This window comes from Delphinapterus leucas, chromosome 13 (genome assembly GCF_059928025.1).
Source record: "Delphinapterus leucas isolate spDelLeu-1000000601 "Yukka" chromosome 13, BTC_Dleu_Yukka2, whole genome shotgun sequence".
NCBI classification, from domain to species: domain Eukaryota; kingdom Metazoa; phylum Chordata; class Mammalia; order Artiodactyla; family Monodontidae; genus Delphinapterus; species Delphinapterus leucas.
The window spans coordinates 73,643,092-73,670,580 of NC_143141.1; the positions used below are offsets into that span (position 1 = coordinate 73,643,092).

Here is a 27,489-nt window from a genome sequence, read left to right on the forward strand (position 1 = left end):
AAGATCCCACCATGGCTTGAAAGTCCAGACCATGAATGGGAGTGGTGGGAAGAGAAAGAGGACGGCAAGGTAGACTGGAGTCGGGGCCAGGCTTCACACAGCTCAGGGCTACTGGTTTTTATGAGAAAATGTGTTTGAGGTTCCAAATTGCCTTAACAGCAAGCTTCTGAATAATGGGCAAGTGAAGGGCTACCATGAAAGGGGTAGGAGGAAAGAGTAGTCGGTGTTTTCAGAACACATTTGACCCTCCCCCTGCGCATGGCAGGTAGCACTGCTCACCGCTTGCAGATGAGGCGATCCAGGTCCGGAGAGTCACGCCCTCTAAGTAGCAGAACTGTGGTGCCCCATCTGCCCGATGCAAAGCTGAACCCTTCCTGCTCCAGCACGCCCTCCCCTACAACCCACCAGAAGGTGACAGGCTGTGGTGACCATGAATGACCAGCTCTCAAGGGGAGGCAAGCCAAGTCATCGGCACCCAGATATTCCTCCTGCAGTTTCAACCTGTTCCTCCTCGAGGTGCTCTCTGAGAAGGGGTGTTCTCCAACATTCCTGAGGACCTTTGTGTTACATTTCTTCCTTGGCCTTCTCTTTTCACCTCTTTTCCCCCTCATACTTCTCCATAACAACCCTACTCTGGAGTTTACTTAGCCGTTAAAAAAATTGTGAGCCAGCAGTCAAACCTCTATGTTCAGGGCTTCCCTGGTGGCGCAGTGGTTGAGAGTCCGCCTGCCGATGCAGGGAACACGAGTTCGTGCCCCGGTCCGGGAAGATCCCACATGCCGCGGAGCGGCTGGGCCCGTGAGCCATGGCCGCTGAGCCTGCGCGTCTGGAGCCTGTGCTCCGCAGCGGGAGAGGCCACAACAGTGAGAGGCCCGTGTACCGCAAAAAAAAAAAACCCTCTATGTTCAGGTCAGGGCCACGGGGCAGGGGCCAAAAAGGAGTCAGGAAGATGGACAAGTGGACACTGAGAGGGAGAGAGAGAGAGAGAACAGAGGAAGCATGAAGATGATTAGATACACAAACAGGAACAAAGGGGAATGAGACTGGGAGAGCTTCAGACCCCAGAGCTGTGGCCACCCAGCCTGACACGGAGACACAGGAGAGGAGAACTGGGGAGGCTGGGGGTGGCGGTGCTTGAGCTGAAAACAGCAAAGTAAATTCCAGTGGCTTATCACTACCCTTGAAATGCTGATGAACTCTTCAAAAATTTAAATCTTTCCTTCTGGCCTTGGAAACCTTTTATTTTCCTCTTTTATTTTTCAATTTCAAAGTTCAGTTTTGAAATCAAAGTTTGTCTTCTCTTGGAACCAGAAGGAATCACTGGATGATTCCAGCTGCCCTGGCCCCATTGTGGAAACCTACAATTTTAAACTTGCATTTTTTTCACACACATGTAGAGATTCTTCAAGCCTAAAGGAACCTAGAAATTGCAATAGTCTCACAGTGTCAACATTATACAGATAAGGTAAGGAGACTTTGTTTTAAGCCACTTTCTCCCTTAACAAATAAAATTCATCTGGGTATTAGCAAGAATAATAGGACAAGAAACACAACTCAAATATACACAATCACCTTCAGAGAACAAAAGAGTTACTCTAAGAGCCAGATCTTTAATCATCTTTTTGTTTCCCACCCGTCACCCTCTACAACACAATGCTTGAACCCTTGACCAGGGCTGAGAAGCTGAGACTATTGGAAAGAATCCCCTCACTCAGGCCACCAAGTTGGGTTTTCATTTAGAAAACGAGTCCAAAGAAATACAACAATAAAAAAATATACCCATTACTGCCTTTATCTGATTTTTTTCTGCAACTCTTTTATGAAGCCAGCCCTTCTGTTGAGCTATTTTTTCCTCTGTAGTTGCATTAATCAGAACCTATCTCAATAGGAATTAAAGCAGATATTTATCTAGCATTTCCTGCATATTTTATGTATGTTTTTCCCTTAATCCCCACAGCAGACCTGTGAGAAAGGTATCGTGACACCCACTTTACAGAAGAGGGAAACAGGATCTCAAAGACAAGTAACTAGCCCAAGGTCAAACAACTCAAAAGGGCAGAGCCGAGATCAAGACCCAGGTCTGACTCCAGAATCCCTATTTGTCCCTTTAGACCCCACTGCCTGTTATTGAACATTATTCTGTTCACATTTGCCCTTTTATCAAACCTATATGGGTCATTTGGAATTCACATTGTAATTTTCAGGGTGGCAACCATCCCATCCAGCTTGGAGGTTTTATTGAATTTGATTCGTTTGTCTCCCCACTTTCAGGATAAGAGCCCTGATGGGGCTCTGTAAGGTACCAGGGAGCCATGTGTCCTGCTATTCAACCATACAGTGTCTTAGAGCACTTGGAAGAAGGACTCGGCCCGTGTGACCAATAGGTCAAGTGCCTGGGTGACCCAGGATGAGTCCCCTCCCTCAGCAGAGACTCTGCTTCCCAACTGTAGGGCAGTGATCATCTCTCTGCTATTGTGAGGATCAAAAGAGGCTGGATAAAAGCCCAGGTTTTGGAAGCGTGGGGCACCTTTTGGACACCTGCCTGAATCATTCACTTAACCATGGGATCAAGTGATGCTACATCTCCAAGTCTCAGTATCGTCTGCTGTACAGGAGGTCGGTTCGGGTCCTAGCCACAGCATGCTTGTGGGAAAAGAGTGAGGTAATGTATGTGAGGTGCTGTGGGTTAGGTGAGTGTTCGGTGTTTATTCGATGGCTTGTAATTTACAGGTTAAAAATGAACAGTATAAAGCACCATACAATTGAAATGTACTGTTATAGCAGATTACCTACTTTTGTAGGGGCTATGAGGATTTAATAAGTCAGATGTGCTCTAGTAAGTGCTCACAAATTATTAGCAATTATTATCATTATTATTATATGTTCAGTGAAACGAAGGCCCATAAGCGTGAAACTATAGTAGACAGATCATAATCCTAGCAGAAATAAAAGAACTACTCAGTTTCCTCATACACTGAGTGGAGTCTTTGAGATCCTTGCCATTCCCTTCCTGGGAATCTTGCCTCACCAAACTGTCCAAACCCTTCAACCAGGTGTTTAGCCAGCTTTCTAACAAGATTCAAGTACCTGTCCAGGAGTTGTATTTGGACCAAAGTCCCTCAAATGAGCTTTGAGAGTTTTGTTCTGTGAATTGTCCAAACACAGACCCCCATCTGCCTCCCTCTCCTGTTCCTTTCTGGCAAGGACATCATGTGCCAAGGCTGCTGGGCCTGACATTCAGTGCCCCACTCCCTGCAGAGGGCCAGGCGGCCACAGCCAAGGACTCCCCGGATAGGAGGATTAGAACGACAGCCATCAGCCCACCAGTGGGTTCTTTACCCCTTGGGTACCAGAACCAGAAGGTAGACAAACACATGATCCCCTTTAACGCACGCCAGCCTTTTTCTCTTAGGTAGGAGCCTGTGCTCAGGCTGGCTACAGTTTAGGTATTCTTTGAGACATGTTAGCAAACCTTTGTTTGTGCTGGGAATGGGGCTCATCTGAATCCAGGTAAAGTGCCTGAGGATCAGACAATATGTTAGGACACTGATCAAGTGTATCTTTGTATAATTATTTCATTAAGAAAAACCTCATGGCTAAACTGTTGGTTACTCATAATTTAAAGAGTTTTAAAAGAAAATACTTGATTTTGTAGGGGAGGAAAAACTCTCCTCTATCTTGTTTGGGTCTTTGGTTGGGCCTGAGAATCAAACTGACCTAAGACAGGTTAATAGGAGAGAAGCATACAAATTTGATTGAATTCTTACATGTCCATGCGACCCTTCACGAGAGATGGAAGACCTGAAGAAATGACCAGAGAAGGAGGTTTTTATACTTTTTAGACAAAGAAACAATACACTTGTGAAGAATTGACAAGACAAAAGAGTCTGGGCTATGGGTAGTAAACAGGGAAGAAGTAAGTAGGAGGATATGGGTTACTTTAACCAGTTTTGTTGTTACAGGCTTCTCAGCCCTAAATTCCCTGTCCCTGGTGATAAGGATGTCTTCTATCCTCCTGGTACAGGGAGGGTCCCTTCCACATGGGAGATTGACCTCTTGCTTTCAGGAGGACAAAGGAGGGTCAGAGTGTCCTTCTTGTACCAACTGTTTCTTAAAAGTACCTTTAATTCAAAATAATCAGTATGCCAAAGTGGCATATTTGGGGGTGACATATTCTGAACCCGTTAAATTACATTCCCATCTGCAGTCTGCAAATGTGTCTGTCTCCCTACAGCATCTTTATTAGCCCAGAATGTGTCTTAATAAGGCTTATTTCTCTGTGTGTGTGTGTGTGTAGCTGGATGCCACCTCCAAGCCATCGTTCCTAGACCTGCAAATCAACTGTTGTTGAAGTAGAGTATTCTTCATTGTGTAGTTTTGAGCTACTCCTGACTCAGATCCACTAAATCAACATAATTAAAGTGGAGCATGAAATGAACAAAATGAATAAAAATGAATAAAACCTCTGTAGGTCCCTGACCCAGAGGTGAGTCCTGTCCTGCTCTCAAGTCCAGAGAAGAGCTTTATTGATTGACCACAGTTACCAATAATGAATTCAGGTAAGCCCCCATTTCATTTTTATGTGACTTCAATTTCTGTGTGACTCCTGAATCCCTGGGAGTGTAGAAAAGAAAAAAAAAACTTCAGGAAGCCTGATTCTCCATGAGTTAGGGCTGAGGGTTGGAGCCCCGGGAGCAGCATTGGGCTTGAGGAGGGGAGTGATGCTGCTGTGGCTGGAGCTTGGAGCTGGCACCAGGGCTGGAAGGTGGGGAGGGAAGGGAGCCGCAGGCCTGGCCCGTCCCTGAAAGCACCAGGGTGGAAAAGTATCAAGTTCCTCCTGTGGGAGGGGCTGCAGGGCTCATCCTGTGTATAAAGGGAGACGAAAGCCTGGGTTTGGCCCACTGTCATGTCCCTGGGGAGGAAGCAGCCCTTCTCTGCTGCTAGGATGAAGGCTTTGCTCCTTGTGCTGGTCCTGGCTGTCACCTGGGGGTGATACTGCTGCTCAGGCGAGTAATTCTCCATCTCCCCTTGGCTGTCAATGTGCTTTCACTGTTGTCAAATGTTCTCCCCTCACAGATGACACCTGAGGGGGCGTGCTCTTCCTGCGGCAGAGAGGTTTCCAAGGTGGCGTGGGGTGTGAGGAGGTGGGCAGATGTGGGTCTGGGGTGTATTTTGGTCTCCAGTAAAGAAATCAGTCACCACTTGTCGAGTAAGGTGCCAGGGGTATGCTGAGTGCTTTACAAACAGAACCCCATTTAATCTTTCCAACAACTTGATTAAATTTCAGATGAGAGAATTGAAGCTCAGAGAGGTTAAGTTACCAACCTAACGGTCACAGCGCAAGTGAGTGGGAGAGCTAGGTTTCAGGCTGAGGTCTGTCTGACTTTGAACCCTGTGCCTCCTCTGCCGAGGGATTCAGTGGGGCATCACTGGGTTTGGTGTCCAGGTTGTGGAAGGGGAGTTATTTCAGGAGGTCAGGACTGAGGAGTGGAGTCCTTATGACCCTCCACCCCAAGGAAGGCCCATCCCAGGGCACGTGCAGGAGACTTGAGGGGTCCAGGGTTGGGGTCTTACAGCGACAGGAAAGGCCAGCGGGAAGGTGGCAGTAGATCAGCTGTAAGGAGATGAGGTGAGGAAGGAAGCAATGAGTTTGAGAGGACCAGGGAGAAAGAATCGTGTGTTGGTGACTGGCTGGGAGGTGGAAAGCCCAGGCTTACAGAAAAGCCCAAGGTGACTGAGAATTGGAGCATGGTGGGCAGAAGCCCAGCCCCTGCAAGATGGAGGTTGCTTTGTGGAGTCTGGCTTTAGAAACTTCTGTTGCAAGCCCCCAGGATGTTGGGCAGCCAAGGGGATTTGGAGATATAGAACCCAAATCCGGAGGAGGCTGCAGCCAGAGGGTGGATTTGGGGGCCATCTGGAGAGAAGTCCCAACTGAAGCCTGGGGAGAGTGCAGGAATGCCATGCAGAGGGACAGAGGAAGGACCTTGGGAAACTCATGGCCAGGAGGGCAGAAGAAGGGGAGCTGCTGGGGGGTTGGGTGGGTGATGAGGGCCTGCCCTGCACCAGGTACGTAAAGCAGCACAGCAAGAGGGATTGTGGAGAAGCAGGAGAGGCACTGGCTTTAGAATCAGGCTGCTATAAACTTGAACCAGATGCTGTGAGCCTCTGTTGCCGTGTCTGTAACCTGAGCTAACAGTGCCCATCTCTCAAGGTCATTTAAGGGTGGATGGCACAGCACCTGCAGCAGCAGACCCTCAATGTATGGCGGTTATTATTATTCAGGGTATTGAGAACAGTGCCTGGTGAGCAGTTGCCATGTAAGGGGTGAAGGTGAAAGGCTGCCTGCGGGCTCAGGAGTATGTGGTGAAAAACAGAAGCAACCACGGTTGTTGGTCAGGGGAAACTTGCCAGGGAGAGGAAGGGCCAGAGCTGGGATGGCTAAGAGGAGGGGCAGCAGGGTACGGGGGAAGGTTTTTCCAGCTGCAGGTACAAAGCCATATGAAGCTCTGCACGGGAGATAGAGGTGTAGAAGGGTCGAAGAAGGTGAGTCCTGGGACAAAGAGAGAGGGGAAGGGATTGAGAACATAGGAGGAATTTGGGGGAGCCCTGGGAAGGAGAAAATAGCAAACATGACAATGCATGGAGGTACCAATGTGCAGCAGTGCATGATGGGAAAGTCCTCAGTTGGGAAAGGGACTCAGGCTCCCGGGGCTCCCATTTACCCATCTGTAAAATGGGGTCAACCCCACCTGTCAGTTTACTTCCCAGAGTGCCACTGAGGATAGGTGCAAAAGCCTTTTGCTAGATCATACAGAATTATAAAGTCTCAGAGACTGACTGATGTCAAGCGGAGCTCATAGGTGAAATGTGCTTTTCCCCCACTGGCTTCTTGCTCGGAAAAGTTTAGAGGAAATTATTTTCAAGTGCTTTGATCTCCTTGGCAGAAAGACACCAAATAAATTCGAGATGTTATGGTACGTCAGTCCCTCTGCTTGGGAACTGAGGGTGACCAATTTTATTCCATAGCTAATGACAACCTTTCAGAATTGCTTAGACCACTTAAGCCCCCCACCAAGTCCTAGCGCCTGAGCCCGCTGCCCTCTGAGCCCTCGTCATGCAACAGTCCTGAAATAGGGCTCCTGTGAAGGCGATTTGAGGGCCGACAGCTGGTTTATGTGGCCGTACTCCTTGCTGGGTACCAGGCTGTCCAAGCCTGGAATTTGGCCCGAAGACTGTGTTCAAGCTTCTGCCACATGGATGCTCAGCCCCTGAAGGCACTGCTATGGAACCGTGATAACAGCTGCTTCCGCTTATGGGGAGGCAGGCGCTGCCAGAGCCCGCAACGGGGCTGACGGGGGATGAGCAGCTTGCCCGGGTTACAGAGCCACAGTCAGAGTTGGGCTTCAGACATGGGGCTGCCCATGCCAGGCCCAGATTCCTTGCGACTCTCTGTTTCACTACCTCGTGTGGAAGGTGAGGTCCCAACAGTCCCCTCAGAGTTGTCAGGAAGGACAGGTGAGTCTCAGCCACGTGAAAGCCTCTGGAACAGGAAGGTTCTTTACCAATGTGTTCCATCTCTCTTTTAACAGTTGTTTCCTAATTTAAATACCTGCACAGATGTTATGATCTAATCGGGTTTCTTTTCCTTCAGGTTTCTCCCTGGGCCTGTGGCCTGTGGTTCTTGCCCCACTGGAGGTTAGAGGTGAGCCTGGGGCCTGCAGAGCTCTCTTTCCACCGTGAGTTCTACAGTTCTCCTTCTGACTCAACATCCCCTGCCCCGGGGTGCCGGTGGAAAAGGCCAAGTGAGTCTGGGACTCCCTCCCAAGCACATAGGGACCGGTCTCTTCTGCTGGGCATGTTCACTTGCACAGACCCGAGCCCTGCTGCCCTGAACAGCCCACGCCCTGTGTCTACCAGGGTGACGTTTCACCTCCTCTCCCCACACCACCACACCCGCTCTCTGTGATGGGCCCAGTGTCCACTTCCACCGTCACACAGCCTGTCCTCTTGTGGATGCCGCAGTAACGGTGAGATCTGGGTGACAGACAAGGGTTCGTTCGCAGACATACAAAGTACCACGCGGGGGGTGGGGGGGGAGGGGCTTAAACAACAGACACTTATTTTCTCATAGTTCTGGAGGCTGGAAGTCCAAGTTCAAGGTGCCAGTGGGGCTGTTTCTTCTGAGGTCTCTCTCCGCGGCTGGTAGATGGCCATCTTCTCCCTGTTTCTCCACACGGTCTTCCCTCAATACACACCTGTGTCCAAATTTCCTCTTCTTATAAGGAGACCAGTCACACTGGATTGGGACCCACCCTAATGACCTTGCTCTACCCTAATTACTTCTCCAAAGACTCTGTTTCCAAGTACAGGCACATTCTGAGGTACTGGGCGTTAGGACTTCAGCAAAGGAATTCGCGGAGGACACGATTCAGCCCATAACAAGGGCCAAGGGGATATTTTAGAGGGGTCTCCAAAGTCAGAATCCTGTACCAGTGGGGGCAGTGGCAGCAGGGAGGGAGGGGGACAGGAAGTGTCCCTGACGTCCTGCCACGTCTGTCGTACTTGGCCCTGGTGGTCACTAGGGCTCCCACCTTTTCTCTCCTGACGGAAAGGTGAGGGCTGGAGAGTTTCCTGGGGCCCCAGAGGAGCTGGACTCTGCTTTTTGTAGGAATGGGTTTGGGGAGAACAGAGATCCTGGGGTCCCTTGGGATCCTGGGGGTGACTCAGCTGACTGCTGTCACAGTCTAATGCTGTGTCTCTTTTCTTTGTCCCTTCTCTCCCCATGGTGGTCTCCTTGGCTGGTTGTCCGTCCCCCTCTCTGCGGCAGGACTAAGAACCATCCTCCACCTCATGCCTGCAAAGTCCCCTCGACCTCAGTCAGGGGAGCTTCTTTGCTCAAGAATTCACTCAACCTCTCTGGGTTTCCATTTCCTTGGCTGTGGAAGGGGGAGGCTGGGAGGGACCCCAGGGAGAGAGCCCCGTGGGGCCCTAGGCCTATGCGAGCCCCCGGAAATATATATATATTTTTTGCGGTACGTGGGCCTCTCACTGTTGTGGCCTCTCCCGTTGCAGAGCACAGGCTCCGGACGCGCAGGCTCAGCGGCCACGGCTCACGGGCCCAGCCGCTCCGCGGCATGTGGGATCCTCCTGGACCGGGGCACGAACCCGTGTCCCCTGCATCGGCAGGCGGACTCTCAACCACTGCGCCACCAGGGAAGCCCTGGAAATCTTTTGAGTGGTATTGCAGGACTGTCCTATCCTGATCTCTCTAGGCTCCAGGAGAGGACGAGAGGCGCCTGGTTACTGCTAATCCCTCGGGCTGAGTGTGCAGACCTGTCATCATAGCTGCTCCACTTCCCCCCAACACAGCTTCAGGGGTTGGTGACCTTGGATTTGGTGTGCCATGATCTTGGTCCCAGTGACCATCGGTTAGCACGTACGGCCTTCTAATCACCACACCTAACTACCAGGCCATCTCCTCGCTGTCGTTCATATAGTAACGTGCCTGGTAAGTTTTAGTTGAATTGTTTTTCTATACTCAGTCTACCGAGTTTGTAGTTTACAGAGTACATTTATCTACTCAACTTTTTAAAATTTTGTAAAAAATACTGGTTCAGTTGCAGGGGAGAAAGGAGGACATCAGGCAGGGGGAGAGTTCTGATGGTGGCCAGAGCCTTGTGGTGCCCAGCACGGGAGGGTCAGAGACAAGCTGAAGACACAGCAGTGCAGGAAATGAAGACACCGCCTCTCGGCTGGCCCATGCCTCTTCCTCGAGACTGTAAGCAGCCTGCCTTTAGACATAGATTGTGAACAGATGGGTGCATGTAACACTCCTTAGAGAATCAGGAAGCCCAGGGTGGTCCTGGGAAGCCAGCCCCCTCCACCCCTACGATGCCCCTGTCCTACCTTCTCCCCCAGGAGACCTGAGAGTGAGCAACAAAGGCCTGGGGGCAAGAGGCTCCCCTAGGGGAGGGGGAGGTGCTCTGAGAGGGCCTTTGTCTGGGCCTGGAACCTTCCCTTTCCTCCTTGATTTGAATGGCAAAACCAAATTTTAATAACCTCCAAGCCAAGGAGCCGGAGTCTCTGATCTAATAGTCATGACAGTCAGTCCAGTGGTGACTTTGGAGCTGTCACTGGACTGGCTTATTGCAGGAAAGCCTGTCATGTTGGGGAGGAGTGAGGTATGACCTATATGGGCCCCAAGAAGGGGAACTGGAAATAGTAGGAGGAAATTACTGATTCTTCTGGAGTCAGAGTATCAGGGTATGGAATAGGCTGCCTAGGGAAGTAATGAGCTCCCCGTCAGTAGAGGAGTCCAAGGAGAGAACAGCCGGCTGCTTTGCAGGGAGGTGTGGGGAGGACGTTGTTAGAGAGGAGATTCAGGCATAAGTGTGTGTATACACTGGCTGGTTATTACCGTTATTCCCAAACCTACGAGTCTGATTCCACGAAAGTGCTTGAAAGAAACTAATTTTTTCTCATGTACTAACTACGCTGTCTCTTGCGCCTTGTGGTGGGATCTGGGTCTAATCTGATGTTGGCTGCCTCCTGTTCTTTGCTGCTGTTTCTGTGGAAAAGTTGCAGGTGAGTCATGCTATTATTAACAGCAGAGTTAGGGTTTCAGTTCTCTGGGTGTCTGAGTGTGATCTGATAAAAGGGAGTAGAGTGAGCTTTGACCCTGTGTGCGCACTGGTAAACCAAGGAAATCTAACACTGAAGAGGCTTGGAGAGACACTTGTCAGGCAAAGGGATGGTTTCATATTTTTTGGACAGAATGACAGTTCTCTTTCTCTCCACAACCTTCGCTGGCATCTGGTATCTGGCCTTCTGCCATCTACTATGAAGACCCTGTTCCGTGCAAGTTGATGGTCAGAGCAGAGAGGGTGTCCACACCGACTCGGTTGGCTGGGGTGGAGTGGGGACCATCCAGAACTTAGCAAACGCCCAGAGAGACGCACCTTGCCAGTTCTCTTCAGCTCACTTAGAGACTCTGAAACGCAAGTCTCCTTTCTCTCCTGGATCAAGCTGCATTTGATACTCTCTGGGTGCCATTTCTTGGAATCCTCTACAAGCTGGGGATTTGGAACTAACTGTACGTTCTCATCAGACAGTTTAGCCAATAATGAAAATAGCTATTATCAACTGGGATTTAAACATAAACATTCAGGAATGAGTCTCATTTTTTTTTCCCATTGGGAAGATACAATATTACAAAATTTGAAAAAAATGTTATTGAATGTTTAGAGTTACAAAACTAACATTCTTGTTGCAACATATTCCTCTATTCAAGTCCTTTGCTCATTTTAAAAAAATAGATTTATTTATTTATTTTTGGCTGCGTTGGGTCTTTGCAGCTGCCCGCGGGCTTTCTCTAGTTGCAGAGAGCGGGGGCTGCTCTTCGTTGCGATGCGCGGGCTTCTCATTGCGGTGGCCTCTCTTGTTGCGGAAAACGGGCTCTAGGCGCACGGGCTTCAATAGTTGTGGCTTGTGGGCTCTAGAGAGCAGGTCAAGTAGTCGTGGCACACGGGCTTAGTTGCTCCGCGGCATGTGGGATCTTCCCGGACCAGGGCTCGAACCAATGTCCCCTGCATTGGCAGGCGGATTCTTAACCACTGTGCCACCAGGGAAGCCCCCTTTGCTCATTTTTGAATCAAGTTTTTGTTGTTTTTAGTTCTCTATATATTCTGATATTAATCCCTTAACAGATATGATATGCAAATTTTTCTCATTCTGTGACATTTGTCTCATTATCTCATTATACATCATTATATGTTATGTATACATTATCATATATCATATATTCCTCATTATATATGTCACAAATATTTGTCTCATTCTGCCTTTTCACTCTGTGGATAGTGTCCTTTGATGCACAGAAATTCTTAATTTTCATGAACTCAAACTTGTCTATTTTTTCTTTTATTGCCTGTGCTTTTGGTGTCGCATCCAAGAAATCGTTGCCAAATCCAATGTTGTGAAGTATTTGCCTTATGTTTTCTTCTAAGAGTTTTATAATTGTCATTCTTACATTTAGGCTTTTGGTCCATTTTGAGTTGATTTTTCTATATTGTATTAGGTAAGGTTCCAACTTCATTCTTTTGCATGGGGATATCTGGTTTTCCCAGAAACATTTGTTGAAAAGACTGTCTTTTCCCCATTGAATGGCCTTGGCACCCTTGTCAAAAATCATTTGACCATATATGCGAGGGTTTATTTCTAGGCTTCCTATTCTATTCTGTTCTATTCTATTCTATTCTATTCTATTCCATTGGTCTATCTGTCTTTATGCCAGTAGTCATTTGAACCATTCTCCTACTGAAGACAACTAAAAAAAGTTGGACAACTATATTTTTTCTTCCTTAAAAGTGTTAAACTGCTAACAAGATAGTGACTACTTATTAGTAATTATTGATCCAAGATCAAAGAGAGGACAGAAATCTAGAGATGAGTTTAACAGATTAGGCCTAACACTTTCTCATGGGGATGTTTGCCAGTCCTAAAAAAGTAGCTGAGGGATGAGGTATGCTTTTGGTAACATTGTGGGGTTAGGGAGACAAAGGTTGAAGTGCAGGCCTGCCAAGGTAAGCATGATAAGCTGACCTTGGAGGGCAGGTTGTACCTCAGGAATAAAGTGAATGAGAAACAATTCCAACCTGACACTGTACCTTGGCTTTGAAACATCTGGGTGGCTCAGAAAATCTCAAGCTCTAAAACTGAATTAAGGTGGTTCTGAATGTTTAGTGCCTCCAAGTACATGGCAGAGAAAATGCCAGTCCTCTCTAGAGGAAGGTACCATTCTAGGCCTCAAATTATTTCCTCATATAGATGTGTCGGGCATACTATCAAATGTAATCAACACCAAAGAGAAAAAAACATGAGTGAGAATCAACAGAAACCACAAATAGAAACAGATCCAGAGGGAGTCTAAATATGAAAGTTATCACACACAGTCTGTAAAGCAACTATGCTTACTTACTACATTAAAGGATATAAAAGCCAAGCTTGACATCTTAAGCAGGGAACTAGAAACTATAAAAAGTGACAGGACAGGGCTTCCCTGGTGGCGCAGTAGTTGGGAGTCCGCCTGCTGATGCAGGGGACACGGGTTCGTGCCCCGGTCCGGGAGGATCCCACATGCCGCGGAGCGGCTGGGCCCGTGAGCCATGGCCGCTGAGCCTGCGTGTCCGGAGCCTGTGCTCCGCAATGGGAGAGGCCACAACAGTGAGAGGCGTGCGTACTGCAAAAAAAAAAAAAGTGACAGGACAATTTTGAAAAGAATCAAAAATTCTAGAACTAAAAATACAATAACTGAAATGAAGAAAATGGTCTGGTTTAAAACTAGATTAGACATAGCTGAAAGAAAATCAATTAATTACAGGGTAGAACAGAAGAAAGAAGAGGCGTGAGAGGCGTGCGTACTGCAAAAAAAAAAAAAGTGACAGGACAATTTTGAAAAGAATCAAAAATTCTAGAACTAAAAATACAATAACTGAAATGAAGAAAATGGTCTGGTTTAAAACTAGATTAGACATAGCTGAAAGAAAATCAATTAATTACAGGGTAGAACAGAAGAAAGAAGATACGCAGCACCGATAGAGAAAAGATGGAAAATAGAAGAGGGGAAGAAACATTAAGGATACTGTGAGAAGAAGGCCCAGCAAACAGATAATTGGCGTCCCAGAACGAGGGGAGAGAGAATGCAAAGGGGCAGTGTCTGAGGAGAGAATTTTCCAAAATTGATAAAAAGACATCAATCCATATCCAAGAAGCCCTATGAATGCCAAGCAAGACAAATAAAAAGAAATGCACACTTAGACACATCAGAATGACATTGCAGAACACCAAAAACAAAGAAAAATCTTCTAAGAAGAGAAAGTCAGAGATAACATTAGCTTCCAAGGAGCATCTGTTGGACTGAGAGCTGACTTCTCAACAGCAAGAACAGAACCCAGAAAATAGTGGAACAGCTTTCTCATGTAAAGAGAGAAAATAACTGCCAATCTACAATCCTATAGAGGATAGGAAGCTCAACATAAATTCATAAGGATGGGGAAGACAGGACAGGAAAAAACAGTAACAAAAATCCTGAAACTTAGAAAGCAGATGGATGAGTAGAAACTGACTCCACAGACCCAAGAGAGTGGAATCCTAAACTAGCAGTGGGGGAAGTTAAGAACCATCACAAGCTACAAGGCAAAATCTTTATAAGGCTCAGGAACAAAAGAGCATCAATTACTTCTGCAACTGGGTGTGAGGGAGGGTTGGCTAAAATAGATGACTGGTTAGATGCTGCTTAGGAAACAAGTCCCTAAATGTTCCTCTCCTACCACTTAATCACTGGTGACTCTCTTTCCCCCATCCCAGGAGAAGCTTGGAGGCTTATTCTCAAGAGAAGAGAAAATCGAGTCTCTGGGCTTCAGGAGGCCAAAGCCAGGGAGATTAAGGAAGCTTATGCACGGTGAACTTTGCATATGGATATCCTCAGCACTCTGCCACTCAGCTCCTAGAACCAGCTGGGCCTTTGCTGTCCAAGTGGTAAGGGTTGGATGACCCTCCCCTGGGGATCTGGCTGGCCTAAGAGAGCAGGGTGTCCCCAAGAAAATACCCACCTGACCATTCTACAGTAAAGCTCCAAGTCAACAAGCCCCACCAACATGCTCAGAACTACCTATTAGCTTTTCTGTCTCCCACTTTTAAACGTAAAGATTGTTAAACATTAAAGGAAAACCTTATAAGTGAAAGGGAAACTAGAACTAACAGGAAAAACAAAAACAACTTAGAGGAAACAGGATGATGCAGCAGAAAGAATTCAAAAACCAGTAGCAAAATTATGATCAATATCCTGAAAATGGTATTGCATCCATGAAACAAGATTGGGATTGCGTGCTGAGAGCACACGTCCTGCAGATCGTGTCTATTGGCCCTCAAAGCTCCATTCTCACCCTTTCAAGGTCTCGTCCCTGACACAAGGGGGTTAGAAGGCAACAGTTGGGTTCTCAGGCTCCCTTGCAGCTGCTCTGGCTAGGTTCTGCCAATGGAAAATGCTGGTGGGGCCTGGCAGGTGGGAGTTGAGACATTTCTCTGTTGTTCTGGTAGTGCCTTTGGCAGCAGAAGCAGCGGTGGATGACAGGAGCTTCCTCGGTGTCAGTGGTGGCTGCAGCAGCATCGGCTGGAGCGGGGGCTCCTTATTCCTGCTCGGTAGCATCGGTGTGGTTCTAACGCAGTAATGGCGGGGGCCCTGCTTCCAGCCGAGCAGCAGTGAGCGTGGGCTTTGAGCATTGGAAGCTTCCTGATCCTGGAGTAGCGTCCTCTCTTCCCTTTAGCTCTTCCGGCCCTCTTGACATCATTTAACCAATCCCTTCCATTAAATTCCGCTTGGCTTGAAATATCTAGATTGGTTTTTTGTTTTTTTTGAGTAAATACTGATTGGGATGCTATAAAAAAGAAACATTCAAAAAATAAGAGAGTTCTTGGATATTAAAAAATGTGAAAGCAGAAATAAAAACTTAATGGAAAGGTTAGAACATAATGTTGGTGAAATCACCCAGAAAGTAGAGAAAAACAAAAACAAAACTCCAACAACATCAGCAGTGTAAGTGCTCAAAGTTTACAGTAAATTGTAATGATATCCTATAACATTATCATGGTGTAAGTTACTTATTCTCACGTTACTGTATAAATACTCTGTGGTGCTGAGCATACATCCTGCCTGGCATTTGCATGTGACATGTGACCATGTGTTACAGTGGGGTCCTGGTTAGTACAATTTTAAGAGAGCAGACAAGTGTCAGTTTAAAGAAAACTAGAGGAAGAGTATAATCTTCTGATTAATAACATACTGACAAGAATTTTAAATATAGTCATAGGTAGGTAAGCTTTATTCCAATGTCTACATAAAAATGAGTTGATGTCGAACAGGAAACGGTTTTTCCAAAGGGTTAAAATCTATCACACAACAGAACTTGGTCCTTTTCCCTTTAGTTTGTCTTGCAGTTCAGTTGGCTGACACATCATTATTAGTGTCCGCCCTCACTAATCATTTTCACTACGCACAATATCTAAGAGTCTTCGGGTGGCACTTCCCATTTCTCTGGAGATCTCTTAAGCTGCTTTCAGTTACAAGAGATGGGCAAGGTTTTTATCTGCTCACGCTCTACTCCACTGGAGACAAAAACACATCCCTGAAGTCTCTTGTTTAAATGGTGGCTGTTGGCCAAGTGTCCAAATGAAGAACTTAACGCTAACACACAAAGGACACAGTATAATCTCTGTACAATAGTGACTTCGCTTCAACTTTTTCTCATTAAAGAATTATTTTTATTATCTCTCCCCAAGGGAGTTATAAAAAATACCTGTAAAAACATTGAAAAGGCTCTTAAAAGTCCTGGAATGAAGAATTCTGCAGTATAAATTACGATACATCGCCTATGACTTGCAAATAAGAATAAAATAAATTCTACAAGCTAGAATTTCTGAATGATTTTGATAGGAGTTTACCAGAAGGAGCCAGGAGCCATCAAACCTTAACGATTTCCTGTTTCCATCCCAAGTGAGTTTTTGAAAAGCTGTGCGGTCTGTTGACAGGCACAGTCCACACAGGGGCTTGCTGCAGCCACTGATCATGACGTCAAACTGAAGGACAGAGATTTGCAGGCTGGATGCACCAGCCTCTTCCATGCAACCGGCTGAAGTGGTCTTCTCTTATTTTTTCCCTTATGCTTTAAATAAGAGTAAATATACATATGGTAAAAAAATTTAAATGGTACAGAAAGATCTAAAATAATCAGTAAATATCCTTTGCTCTCACAACCTAGAAAATCTGATGTCTTCCAAATCATCAGGTGTGTGAATAATTTGCAAAGTGAAGTCAAACTTGGAGTCTCTTCATCTGAAAATTATTGTCAGGACTTTTGGAATGTGTTGATTCTGTCATGTATCACCTCTGTTACAGAGGAAAGCCATGCAGTCTTCTCCTTCTTAAAAAAACCTAATTACAAAAGCAACACACACGCTCTGCTCAGAGACAGCAAGTCCAGGCACCACCTTGTACTCCGTGATCTGGTCCTAGTTACGGGCAGAGTCCCTGGTATCATCCCTGAAATACAGGAATCACAATGACTAACAAGGCATTTTCAAAACTAAGAACTTTGTTTTAATCAAAATGAGGTCATCTGGTCCTTGTAAAATGGAGAGGATTCACTCTGTCAGAGATTCAGGTTGTCTGGTCATTACTTAAAGGGCATGAGCCACAGAATCCCAAGCATTCAAGTCAAAACTAGGTCAAACCTTTCCTGGAGAACAAAGGGAAGGCGAGGCAGCAAAGGACTTAAGGACGGAGAAGGAACATTCCTCCGCAGAAACTCCCACCACAGTGATGAGAAGCTAGGTGTTCCCCCACGGCGCACTCACTTTCTGGTGAGCAGGAAAAGCTTACCGTCACGGGCGGCAGGAGCTCAGCCGAGCCCCTCCTGAATGCCTCGGATCCTCCTGGCCAGCTGCACATCCTTCGGGAAGAGAGTGACACGGCCGGCATGCAAGGAGAGGAGATAGGCATCCTCAAAGAGGTGAACTAGAAACGCTTCTGCTGCCTGCGGACAGAAAGAAAAGCAGAAAGACTGACACAGACGAGGGGGCATGGGCTGCTTTCTGCTGAGAGACCTGCTAACCTCAGTCTCTAAGGGCTCAAAGGACTGCGGGGAAGGATTATTCACAGAATGAGATTGAACTTTGCCTGGGAATTCCACTACCACCAAATGAGAACCTAGCCTCCAAACCCTGGGTGTTCCTTGTTCTTTTCAAGGAGGTGAGATGTAGCCTTGCCTTTCTCCCATACTCACCCCTCACCCAACTGGACCTTGGCCCCCATCTTACCTCTTGTAGGGCCAACAGGGCCTGGGCTTGCCAATTGAAGTCCACACCACGAGTGAATACAGCACATATTTCTCTTGCCTGCGAAGGAGTGGGGATGGGGAGCAAGGGAGAAGGGGAGTGGGGAGGAGTAGAGAGTAAAAGGAGGTTCAAGAGAAGACAGACTCTCTCCGTGAGTCTCCATGAATCTTCATTTCCGTTATTCCTTCCTGGCCCTTAATCATAGAACCTAACTAGTAGCTGGTGTCAACTCCAGGGAGCTTAGAGATTGGCCCGTCTCTCCTCATTGGTGGTGGGGAGAGGAGGAGACAATCTCTCAGGGCAAGACAAGGGATGAAAGGGTGGTTGGATGACAGAGTTCCTTGTACGTAATCAAAGAACACAGTTCGAAGGTGGTAGGGGTTAGAAATTAATTCCATAAAGAATTAGAAGGTGCCCTTTGTGGGCTCATGTTTTCAGAAGATGAAGAGTCCCCGACCAGGCTAGGGAAGAGGTCCCTTGCCATTTGGGCAAGAGGCGATGGGGGCCCAATACCTGGGAAATTTAAAGAAAGGAGGCGGCATGGGGGTTGGCGGGAAGCTCCCTGGAGCTCACCAGGCGGCAGAAGGGGGTCTTCCTTAACAACAGGTTTGTGCTCTTCTGAAGAGTTCGGATCTCCTTCAGAACCCGGTATCTGCGGCGAGCAAGTGGACGGGAGGGAGCGCCTGAGCAAAAGAGTTGGGTCATGGAGCAAAATGCAGTGGAAGACGGGTGGTGCATTGCAACCTGGCTGTCAAACTACCAAATCGTAGACTGTATATAACAGGCTCCCCAAAAGCAGGGCTTTTTGTCTATTGTAGTCATTGCGGTTATCTTCAGCAACTGGAGAACAGTGGTTGGTGCTAAATAAATTTTTGTTAAATGAATGAATAAGTGATCCTTTGAGGGTCCTATTGACCCTCAGTGATGATCCTCTGAGGGTCTTATTTTAAATGCCGACTCTTCCATGCAGCCTTTCCTGACTCCCAATCCCTTCCAAACCAATGGGTCACCTCCCTCCTCTGGGCCCACAGTACTCTGTGCATCTCCTCTGTCTTTCCCACCTGGATTGGAAACCCAGTTTCCAATTTTGTTTTTAGGGTTTTTTTGGCCCCGCCGCGCAGCACGTGGGATCTTAGTTCCCCAACCAGGGATCGAACAGGCGCCCCCTGCACTGGAAGCACGGAGTCTTAACCACTGGACCACCAGGGAAGTCCAATTTTTAGGTATTTTTTAAGAGCTGGAAGGAATCTGAGAGATTATCTAGTACAATTCCCTTGTCTCTGTTATCCTGAGGCCCAGAGAGGTTAAGACAGTTGGCCAGAGCACGTTAGCGGCCAAGGTGGGAGCTCAGAAGTGGCATAACTCAGTGCCAGTGTCGGGCCTTTGGGCTATGAAGTCAGAGCCTTTGGCTCAAAGCCTAGTTTCAACAACAACAAAAAAAGACAAAAAAATCTTAAAATCATTCCTAAAAGTAGAAATCAAAAAAGTCAAACTCTGATCAGAAATTAAAAACACAAGAATATAAAAAATAAAAATTCTTCTAACTCTCTTGTTAAAGAGGACAATTCACTGAAATTAGACTATTTAGAAATGAATAAAAAGAAAAAGTCTACACCTTAAAACTTAAGCGATATAACCAAATAGTCCTAAAGGAAAATGTACAGCCTCAAGATCTATCTACGAGAAAACAAGAACATTAAAAGATAATTCCGCTAAGTGTTCAACTCACGCATTAGGAAGAGAATTATTAAAGTAAATCAAAAGAGGGTAGAGTAAAAGAAATATTAAAGATAATAAACTAACTTAATGAAAAAGAGTGTAAAACAAAAACAGTACAGCTGGCTCCATAAATTAAACCAAGGACCAATAAAAACAAATGAACCTCTGAGAAGTTGAACAAATAAAAAAAAGAAAAAAAAACCCCCACGAAAACTAACATTTTGAAGAAATGTTATTCATGGTCTAGCCAAGAAGAGACAATCCACACCAAGTAGTTGCATAGAAGGGATTTAATATGGTGAACTATTTGCCAAGTGTTAGACAAGCTGCCGAGAGCAAATGGGGACAGAGGGGCAATGCAGAGATGTGCTGGCAGTGGAGACTTTATCCCAGGGGCCAAAGAAACAGGGGACTTTTTAGAAAGAGGGAGGCCCTACACCCAGGAGATGAGCTACTGGCACCTGCCTCCCTCCTCACCACCAGTCCCCAATCCAGTCGCCGGAAGCAGCCTTTAATAATCAGACATGGCAGTCACGGAATGGAAAGATGAACACAACTAAAGATCACCAAGCAATGTAAAAAGGCCAACACCATGAAAGGAAGGGACCAAACTCAGCAAACAAAATAACCAATACCAGAGGGACTTGAGTTATTACAGAAAAGAGAGAAAGAAAAATACACATAATAACCTCCGAGGGGTAAGGGAAGATGTGAAGTCTATGACTCAGGAACAAGTGCTTGTGAAAAGTAACCAATTAGAGGGATCATGGGAAAGAACTGGGATTAAACATTCAATAGTTGGGTCTTAAAATCCGACATAAGGAGTCGGGATTTAATCCTAAGGTAATGGGAAGCCACGGAAGAGCTTTAAGCAGGACGGAGAGATGATCCACTTACATTTAAAGATCATTCCAGTTGCTGTGTAAGGAAAGAACCGAAAAGGGACAAGAGTGGAGGGGAAGTCGTAGCCAGGTTAGGGTGCTGGGGGCTTGGACTAGGCTGGTGGGAGTGGAGAAGGCAACGAGTGGCATGGTTAGGATGCGACGTGGAGGTGGACGTGCCTGAGCTTACATTTGGATTGGATGGACATGGGGGCAAGATGAAAAATCTCTCCCGGGTTTCTGGCTTAAACAATCCTGTGAGTGGCTATGCCATCTCCTGAAATGGGGGAAACCGGGGATGAAGCGGCAGGAGGGGAGTAACCAAAAGTGTGCTTTTAGATGTGTTTAGTGTGACATACCCCAGAGTCTTCGAGTAGAAGGGCCGTTGGATGTAGGTGTGTGGGGTCAGAGGAGAGATGTGGGCTGGAGCTATAAATGTGAGAGCTGTCAGTGTATGAATGGTACTGGAGCCACGGGGAGGGATGAGCCCACCTGGGGAAGGGAAAGAAAGGAAAAGTAGACCATGGAAGTCCAACATCAACATGCTGAAGAGAGGTGGCACAGGCAGTAAAAACCACTGAGCAGAAACTGCAGAGCGTGTGTATCACGGAGCCAGGGGGGTGGAGTGTTTCGAAGAAGAAATGACCCACTGTGTTGAATGCTTCTGAGAGGATAAGAGAAGGACACAGGCATGTCTAATAAAGTTGGCAACATGAAAGTAGCTGATGACCTTCACAACAGCAGTTCAAGGGTACTGGAAGTAAGGGTAGTGGTTGTGGGGAGTCAGATTGGAACGGGTTGAAGGGTGTCTGGGCAGAGGGGAAACAGACACGTGGGTAGACTTAAGTCCGGCTGTTTTAAAAAGGGTAGCTGTGGGGCTTCCCTGGTGGTGCAGTGGTTGGGAGTCCGCCTGCCAATGCAGGGGACAGGGGTTCGGGCCCTGGTCTGGGAGGTTCCTACACGCCGTGGAGCAACGGAGCCCATGCGCCACAACTACTGAGCCTGCGCTCTAGAGTCCGCGAACCACAACTACCGAGGCCCGCGTGCCTGGAGCCCAAGCTCTGCAACGGGAGAGGCCGCTGTGATGAGAAGCCCACGCACTGCAACGAGGAGTAGCCCCCGCTCTCCGCGACTAGAGAGAGCACGCATGCAGCGGGGAAGACCCAACACAGCCAAAAATAAATTAATTAATTAAATAAATAAATTAAAAAATAATAATAAAATAAAAAGGGTAGCTGTGAAGGGCAGAAGTGAGAAACAGGGAGTATGAGGGAGCCGGGGATGTGGGGTGCCCTTTTCTTTAGAACAGAAATAGCAGAGCACATTTGCCAAATGCCAATGTAAGGAGTATGAATTTACTTCCAAGTGCAGGTGGTAAGGATGACAGAAAGCCCCTGGGATGGCGACAGAAGAATATGACCAAGAGCTCATGTAGGAGGAGGAGTGGCTTTTGATGGAAAGGGGTCACCTAGGTTCTCTGTTGTGAGAAGATAAAGGGGAATCCAGTCTGGAGGCTTCTCTTTCCTCAATGAAGCATGAGGCAAGGTCATCCTGAGCTGAGAGTGAATCAGGGGACTGGAGCTGTAAGGATGCTTCTACATCCGGAAGCAATAGTGAACATCATACGTAACAATATTCCTGTTAAAATTACAAATGAGACAAAGATGACCAAAACATTGCTCTTATTTCAACACTAGTCTCAGGGCCTCACTAACAATAAAATAAGAAATAAAATGTATAAAAATGAAAAGAAGACTCAAAAGTCATTATCTGCAAACAGTATAATGGTCCACTTAAAAATTTCAATTAAAGCAGCTGAAAGGCTATTAGGATTAACAAGAGAATTCAGCAAGTTAGCTAGATGCAAAGGTTATTTATGTTAAGGAAAGAAAAATAAAAAACAACCCATTCACAACAGCAACATCTATAAATAACCAATAATACTTTCTTCGCCCTGCTCTTAGCTATGGAGCAGAAGACAAGTAAAGCGGTTGCTGCCACAGTTCTTGTTTGTGGGTATCCCATCCACCAGACCACAGCACAGAAACTAAGGACCACAGACCAGCCTTCTTTCCAGGCATGCTACCTCTGGAAGGGAACAAGGTGAGAGCACCGGCTAGGTTAGGGCACTTTGGTTAAGGACCAATACAGCCACTCACTGAAGGAAAAAAACAAAACAAAACAAAAAACCCCCAAAAAACCTGGAATGGCACCTTCTAAAATTAGAACTGTTGTTTGAAATTGTCACAAAAAGCAGCCAATACTTTTGCATTTGAAAAAAGCACAAACACCGATTTTTTAAAATCCCGTGTCTGCGGGAACAAGCTGGGTGATCTTGTTCAAATTATCAGGTTTGTCTGCGCTTCAGTTGTCCCATCTGTAAAATGGCCACAATATAAAATTGAGTTAATTAATATAAAGAGTTTAACATAATGCCTAGTTAGTGGTAAGCACTCAATACACGTTAGTAGAATTAAGAATACTGTCTGGGCCAGTCCTTTCTCCTCAGAACTGCCTTCCCCAGTCCCTCCCCGGTCTTGGACCTTGGGCCGTCCCGGAACGGATACTGGACGGCAGAACCGCTTTGCCCCCCTGCAGAGGAAGGCCAGCGGACCAGGGGTCGGGAGACTGGGCTGGACCCCAGGCTCGGCAAGCGAGCATAGATTTTTTCGTCTGTGAAATGGGCACGCGGACCCGGCCGTACCCACCTCACAGACAGGCTGCAGGGAGGCCGGCTCGGAGGGAAAGGGATCACGGCGGGTTACCTAAGGGTGGGCCCGGCCGGGGGGGGGCGGGAGCCGGGCTCGCGGGGCGCCTCCTTGGGGCTTCGGGCTTGCGGATCCGGCGGCGCGGGCCCATGGCTGGCGCTCAGGGTTGCGGACCGCGGCTCCTTCTCGGCCTTCCGGGTCCGGAGGCAGAGGCTGGGGTTCAGGGGAAGGCCAGCAGCGCCCCGGCCGCGTGCCCCGGCTGGGTGGCGTTCAAATTGCCCGCTCCGCCGCGGATTCACCGCCGGCGTTTTTTAAAAACCAAATCCAGCGACTCCCAGTGGCTGCCTCTGGAACGCTCCTGGCGCAGAGCGATTGCGGGGAGGACCAATGAGAGCACAGGATGAGAGGCTAACGGCGGCGGTGATAGGAGAAGACAGCGGGGACGAGGCGGATCGATGGTAGGAATCAGCCAATGGGGACTTGGAAAAGTGAAATGAGGCGGGAACTGCTCCAGTCCTCCGCTCCCTGGGGCAAGACCGCATCTTTGATGGATCAGACCCAGGTCCTCCGATGCTCTCTGGTCGACAAATGAAAGCTCGATTATGAAGATGTAGCTGGTGCGTGTGTAGAACGCGTTTCTCTAGACGAATCACCTTGCGCATTTTATGTTTTGCTCTATCAATCTTGAGGTGGGTTTTAAAGATGAGGAGACGGGCCCACGGAGAATGTGACCATCCCATGTCTCGCCTGAGACCAGGAGCAGCCCATGAACATGACTCAGAAGTCAGCTTCACTGCATGAACCTTATTGATGATTAGGGTCCTGGGACAGCCAGGATGGGGCCTCTCACCATGAGGTCAAGCAGGGCAGGCCTCAGCTCTATTTTTGGATCATGCTCTCCAGCATTTTCGTTAACAGGGAAATGACCCCTTCCCTTCCTGTTGGGGATAATATGTATTGAGGTCAAATGTAGAACTAGGTAGTTAGAATAAAGGGGATTTTCTATTCTACACTTTTGTTTTTTTACATTATCTAGATGTTCTACAGTTAACATGCACTGTAATCAGGAAATATGTTACAAAATCAGTGATTTTATGGAACCCTTGTTCACTGCTGGTGGGAACGCAAAATGGTGCAGCTACAGTGGAAAACAGTATGGCAACTGGTCAAAAAATTAAACCCAGAATTACCATATGATCCAGCAAGTCCACTTCTGGGTGTATATTTAATTAAAAGCAGGGGCTTGAACAGGTATTTGTACCCTAAGGCTCATAGCAGTGTTATTCACAATAGTCAAAAATGTCCAAGTGAATGAATAGATAAATAAAATGTAATATATACATACAATGGAATATTATTCAGCCTTATGAAGAAAGTAAATTTTGATACATATTACAACATGGATGAGTCTTGAAGGTATTATGTTAAGCAAAATAAATGAGATACAAAAGGACCAATATTGTATGATTCCACTTACATGAGGTACCTAGAGTAGTCAAATTCATAGAGACAGAAAGGTAGGATGGTGGTTGCTAGGGGCTGGGGGAAGGGAGGAAAGGGGAATTATTGTTTAATGGGTACAGAGTTTCAGTTTGGGAAGATGAAAACGTTCTGGAGATGGGTGATGATTGCACAACAAATGTGAATGTTCTTAATGCCACTGAATTGTGCACTTAATAATGGTCAATACGGTGAGTGTTATGTTGTGTATATTTCACCACAATAAGAAAGAAAGAGAAAGAGAGAAAGAAAGAAAGGGAGAAAGAAAGAGTAGAGGAGGGGGGAAGGGAAGGGGGGGAAGGAAGGGAAAGGAATGTTTGGTTGAACCCATTGAGATGCAGTCAAATCACAGAAGGATAGTTGTTTTTCAGTGACACAGAGGGCAAGAAGTCCTACTACACCAGTCCTCAGGACCCATTAATCAGACATAGCAAATCTTCACTCATTAATTCTGCTTTAGACCTAGAGTGCCTTCTTTGCTCCATTAGAAATAAGTAGAAAACAAAGGTAGAAAATAGAGGGGTGGTTTTTTGTTTTTTTTTTTAAGATTCCACATGTAAGTGAGATCATACAGTATTGTCTTCTCTGACTGACTTATTTCACTTAGCATAATGCCCTTGAGGTTCATCCATGTTATTGCAGATGGCAACATTTCTTTCTTTTTATGCCCAAATAATATTCCATTGTGAATATATATATATATATATATATATATACATATACATACCACAATTTCTTTATCCGTTCATCCATTGCTGAACACTTAGGTGTTTCCAAATCTTGGTTATTGTAAATAATGCTGCAATGAACACAAAGGTGCATATATCTTTTCAGCTTAGTGTTTTTGTTTCCTTTGAATACCCAGAAGTAGAATTGCTGAATCACATGGTCGTTTTATTTTTAATTTTTCCGGGAACCTCCATACAATTTTCCACAGTGGCTGCACTAATTTACTCGCACCAATAGCGCACAAGTCGTCCCTTTTCTCCACATCCTCCCCAAAACTTATTTCTTGTCTTTTTGATAATAGCCATTCTAACAGATGTGAGGTGATATCTCACTGTGGTTTTGATTTGCACTTTCCTGATTAATGATGTTGAGCATCTTTTCATGTCCCTGTTGGGCATCTCTGTATGTCTTCTTCGGAACAATGTCTATTCAGATCATTTGACCATTTTTATTTTATTTTTGGCTGTGCCGCAGGACATGTGGGATCTTAGTTTCCTGACCAGGGATCGAACCCCTGCCCTCTGAATGGAAGTGCAGAGTCTTAACCACTGGACCGCCAGGGAAGTCCCCATTTGCCCATTTATAAATCAAATTATTTGTTCTCACCATTGAGTTGTATGCATTTTTTATATATTTTGGATATTAATCCATGATCAGATATATAATTTGCAAATGTTTTCTCCCATTCAGTAGGTTGCTTTTTTATTTTGTTGATGGCTCCCTTTGCTGTGCTGAAGCTTTTTAGTTTGAAGTGGTCCTACTTATTTATTTTTGCTTTTGTTGCCTTTGCTTTTGCTGTCAGATTAAAAAAAAAACATTGTCAAGACCTATGTCAAGGAACTTGTTGTTTTCCTCTAGCAGTTATATGCTTTCAGGCCTTATGTTCAAGTCTTTAGCCCATTTTGAGTTAATTTTTGTGTATAGTGTAAGACAGTGGTCCAGTTTTCCCAACACCATTTACTAAAGAGACGGTTCTTTTCCCCATTGTATAGTCTTGGCTCCTTTGTCATAAATTAATTGACCATGTATGTGCAGGTTTATTTCTGGGCTCTCTATTCTGTTCCATTAATCTATGTGTCTGTTTTTAGGCCAATACCATACTGTTTTAATTATTATAGCTTTGTAGTCTAGTTTGAAATCAGGGAATGTGATGCCTTCAGTGTTGTTCTTCTCTCAAGATTGCATTGGCTATTTGGGGTCTTTTGTGGTTCCTTACAAATTTTGGATTTTTTGTTCTATTTCTGTGAAGAATGCCATTGGAGTTTTGTAGAATTGAATCTGAAAGGCATTGAATCTGTAGATTGCTTTGGATGGTATGAACATTTTAACAATATTAATTCTTCCAATCCATGAACGTGGAATATCTTTCATTTGTGTCTTCAATTTCTTTCATTAATGTCTTGTAGTTTTCAGTATACAGGTCTTTCGCCTCCTTGGTTAAATTTATTCCTGGGTATTTTATCTTTTTGATGCAATTGTAAATGGGATTGTTTTCTTAATTTCCCTTTCTGATAGTTTGTTAGTGTATATAAATGCAATGGGTTTTTGTGTATTGATTTTGTATCCTGCAACTTTACTGAATTTGTTTTTTAGTTCTAACAGTTTTTTGATGGTGTCTTTAAGGTTTTCTATATATAATATGTCATTTGCAAATCGTGACAGTTTTTCTTCCTCCTTTCCAACTTGGATCCTTTCCTTTCTTTCTCTTGCCTAATTGCTTTATCTAGGGCTTCCAATACTATGTTGAATAAAAGTGGCAAGAGTGGGAAAAACTGTCTCATTCCCAATCTTAGAGTTAAAGCTTTCAGCTTTTTTTCATCATTCAGTGTGATGTTAGCTGTGGGCTTGTAATATATGGCCTTTATTATGTTGAGATACATTCCCTCTATACCCACTTTGTTGAGAGTTTTTTTATCATAAATGGATGTTGAATTTTGTCAAATGCTTTTTCTGCATCTATGAGATCGTATGATTTTTATCCTTTATTTTGTAAATGTGGTGTATCATACTGACTGATTTGCAGATGTGGAAACATCCTTGCATCTCTGGAATAAATCCCACTT

The 27,489-nt window shown here is 45.9% G+C and overlaps 1 protein-coding gene across 3 annotated transcripts; it reads right to left on the minus strand.

Annotated features, from left to right (window-relative positions):
* Positions 1-10,350: 10,350 nt before the first annotated feature.
* CENPA (centromere protein A) lies at positions 10,351-26,272 on the minus strand. Of its 3 annotated transcripts, none has more exons than XM_089923383.1 (5): positions 23,255-26,272; positions 18,463-18,572; positions 17,872-17,949; positions 17,435-17,588; positions 10,351-16,718 (listed from the first exon to the last, which is right to left on the minus strand). In XM_089923383.1, exons 1-4 carry the CDS (start codon positions 23,346-23,348, stop codon positions 17,454-17,456), a joined length of 417 nt encoding a protein of 138 aa, XP_089779509.1. In that variant the 5' UTR covers positions 23,349-26,272; the 3' UTR covers positions 10,351-16,718; positions 17,435-17,453. The 3 variants fall into 3 exon arrangements, with proteins under 3 accessions (XP_089779509.1, XP_022429963.1, XP_089779508.1); XM_022574255.2 differs by having other exon boundaries at positions 10,351-17,095; XM_089923382.1 differs by lacking the exons at positions 10,351-16,718; positions 17,435-17,588 and having other exon boundaries at positions 17,604-17,949; positions 23,255-26,129.
* Positions 26,273-27,489: the final 1,217 nt, after the last annotated feature.

Bases quoted from the DNA above. Each gene is read 5' to 3' on its own strand.
- CENPA (XM_089923382.1), bottom strand. From the start codon at position 23,348: ATGGGCCCGCGCCGCCGGATCCGCAAGCCCGAAGCCCCAAGGAGGCGC. The intron at 18,573-23,254 runs GTAACCCGCCGT...TCTTTTGCTCAG, and splicing joins CCGGCCGGGCCCACCCTTAG to GCGCTCCCTCCCGTCCACTT. The intron at 17,950-18,462 runs GTGAGCTCCAGG...ACTCCTTCGCAG, and splicing joins AGACCCCCTTCTGCCGCCTG to GCAAGAGAAATATGTGCTGT.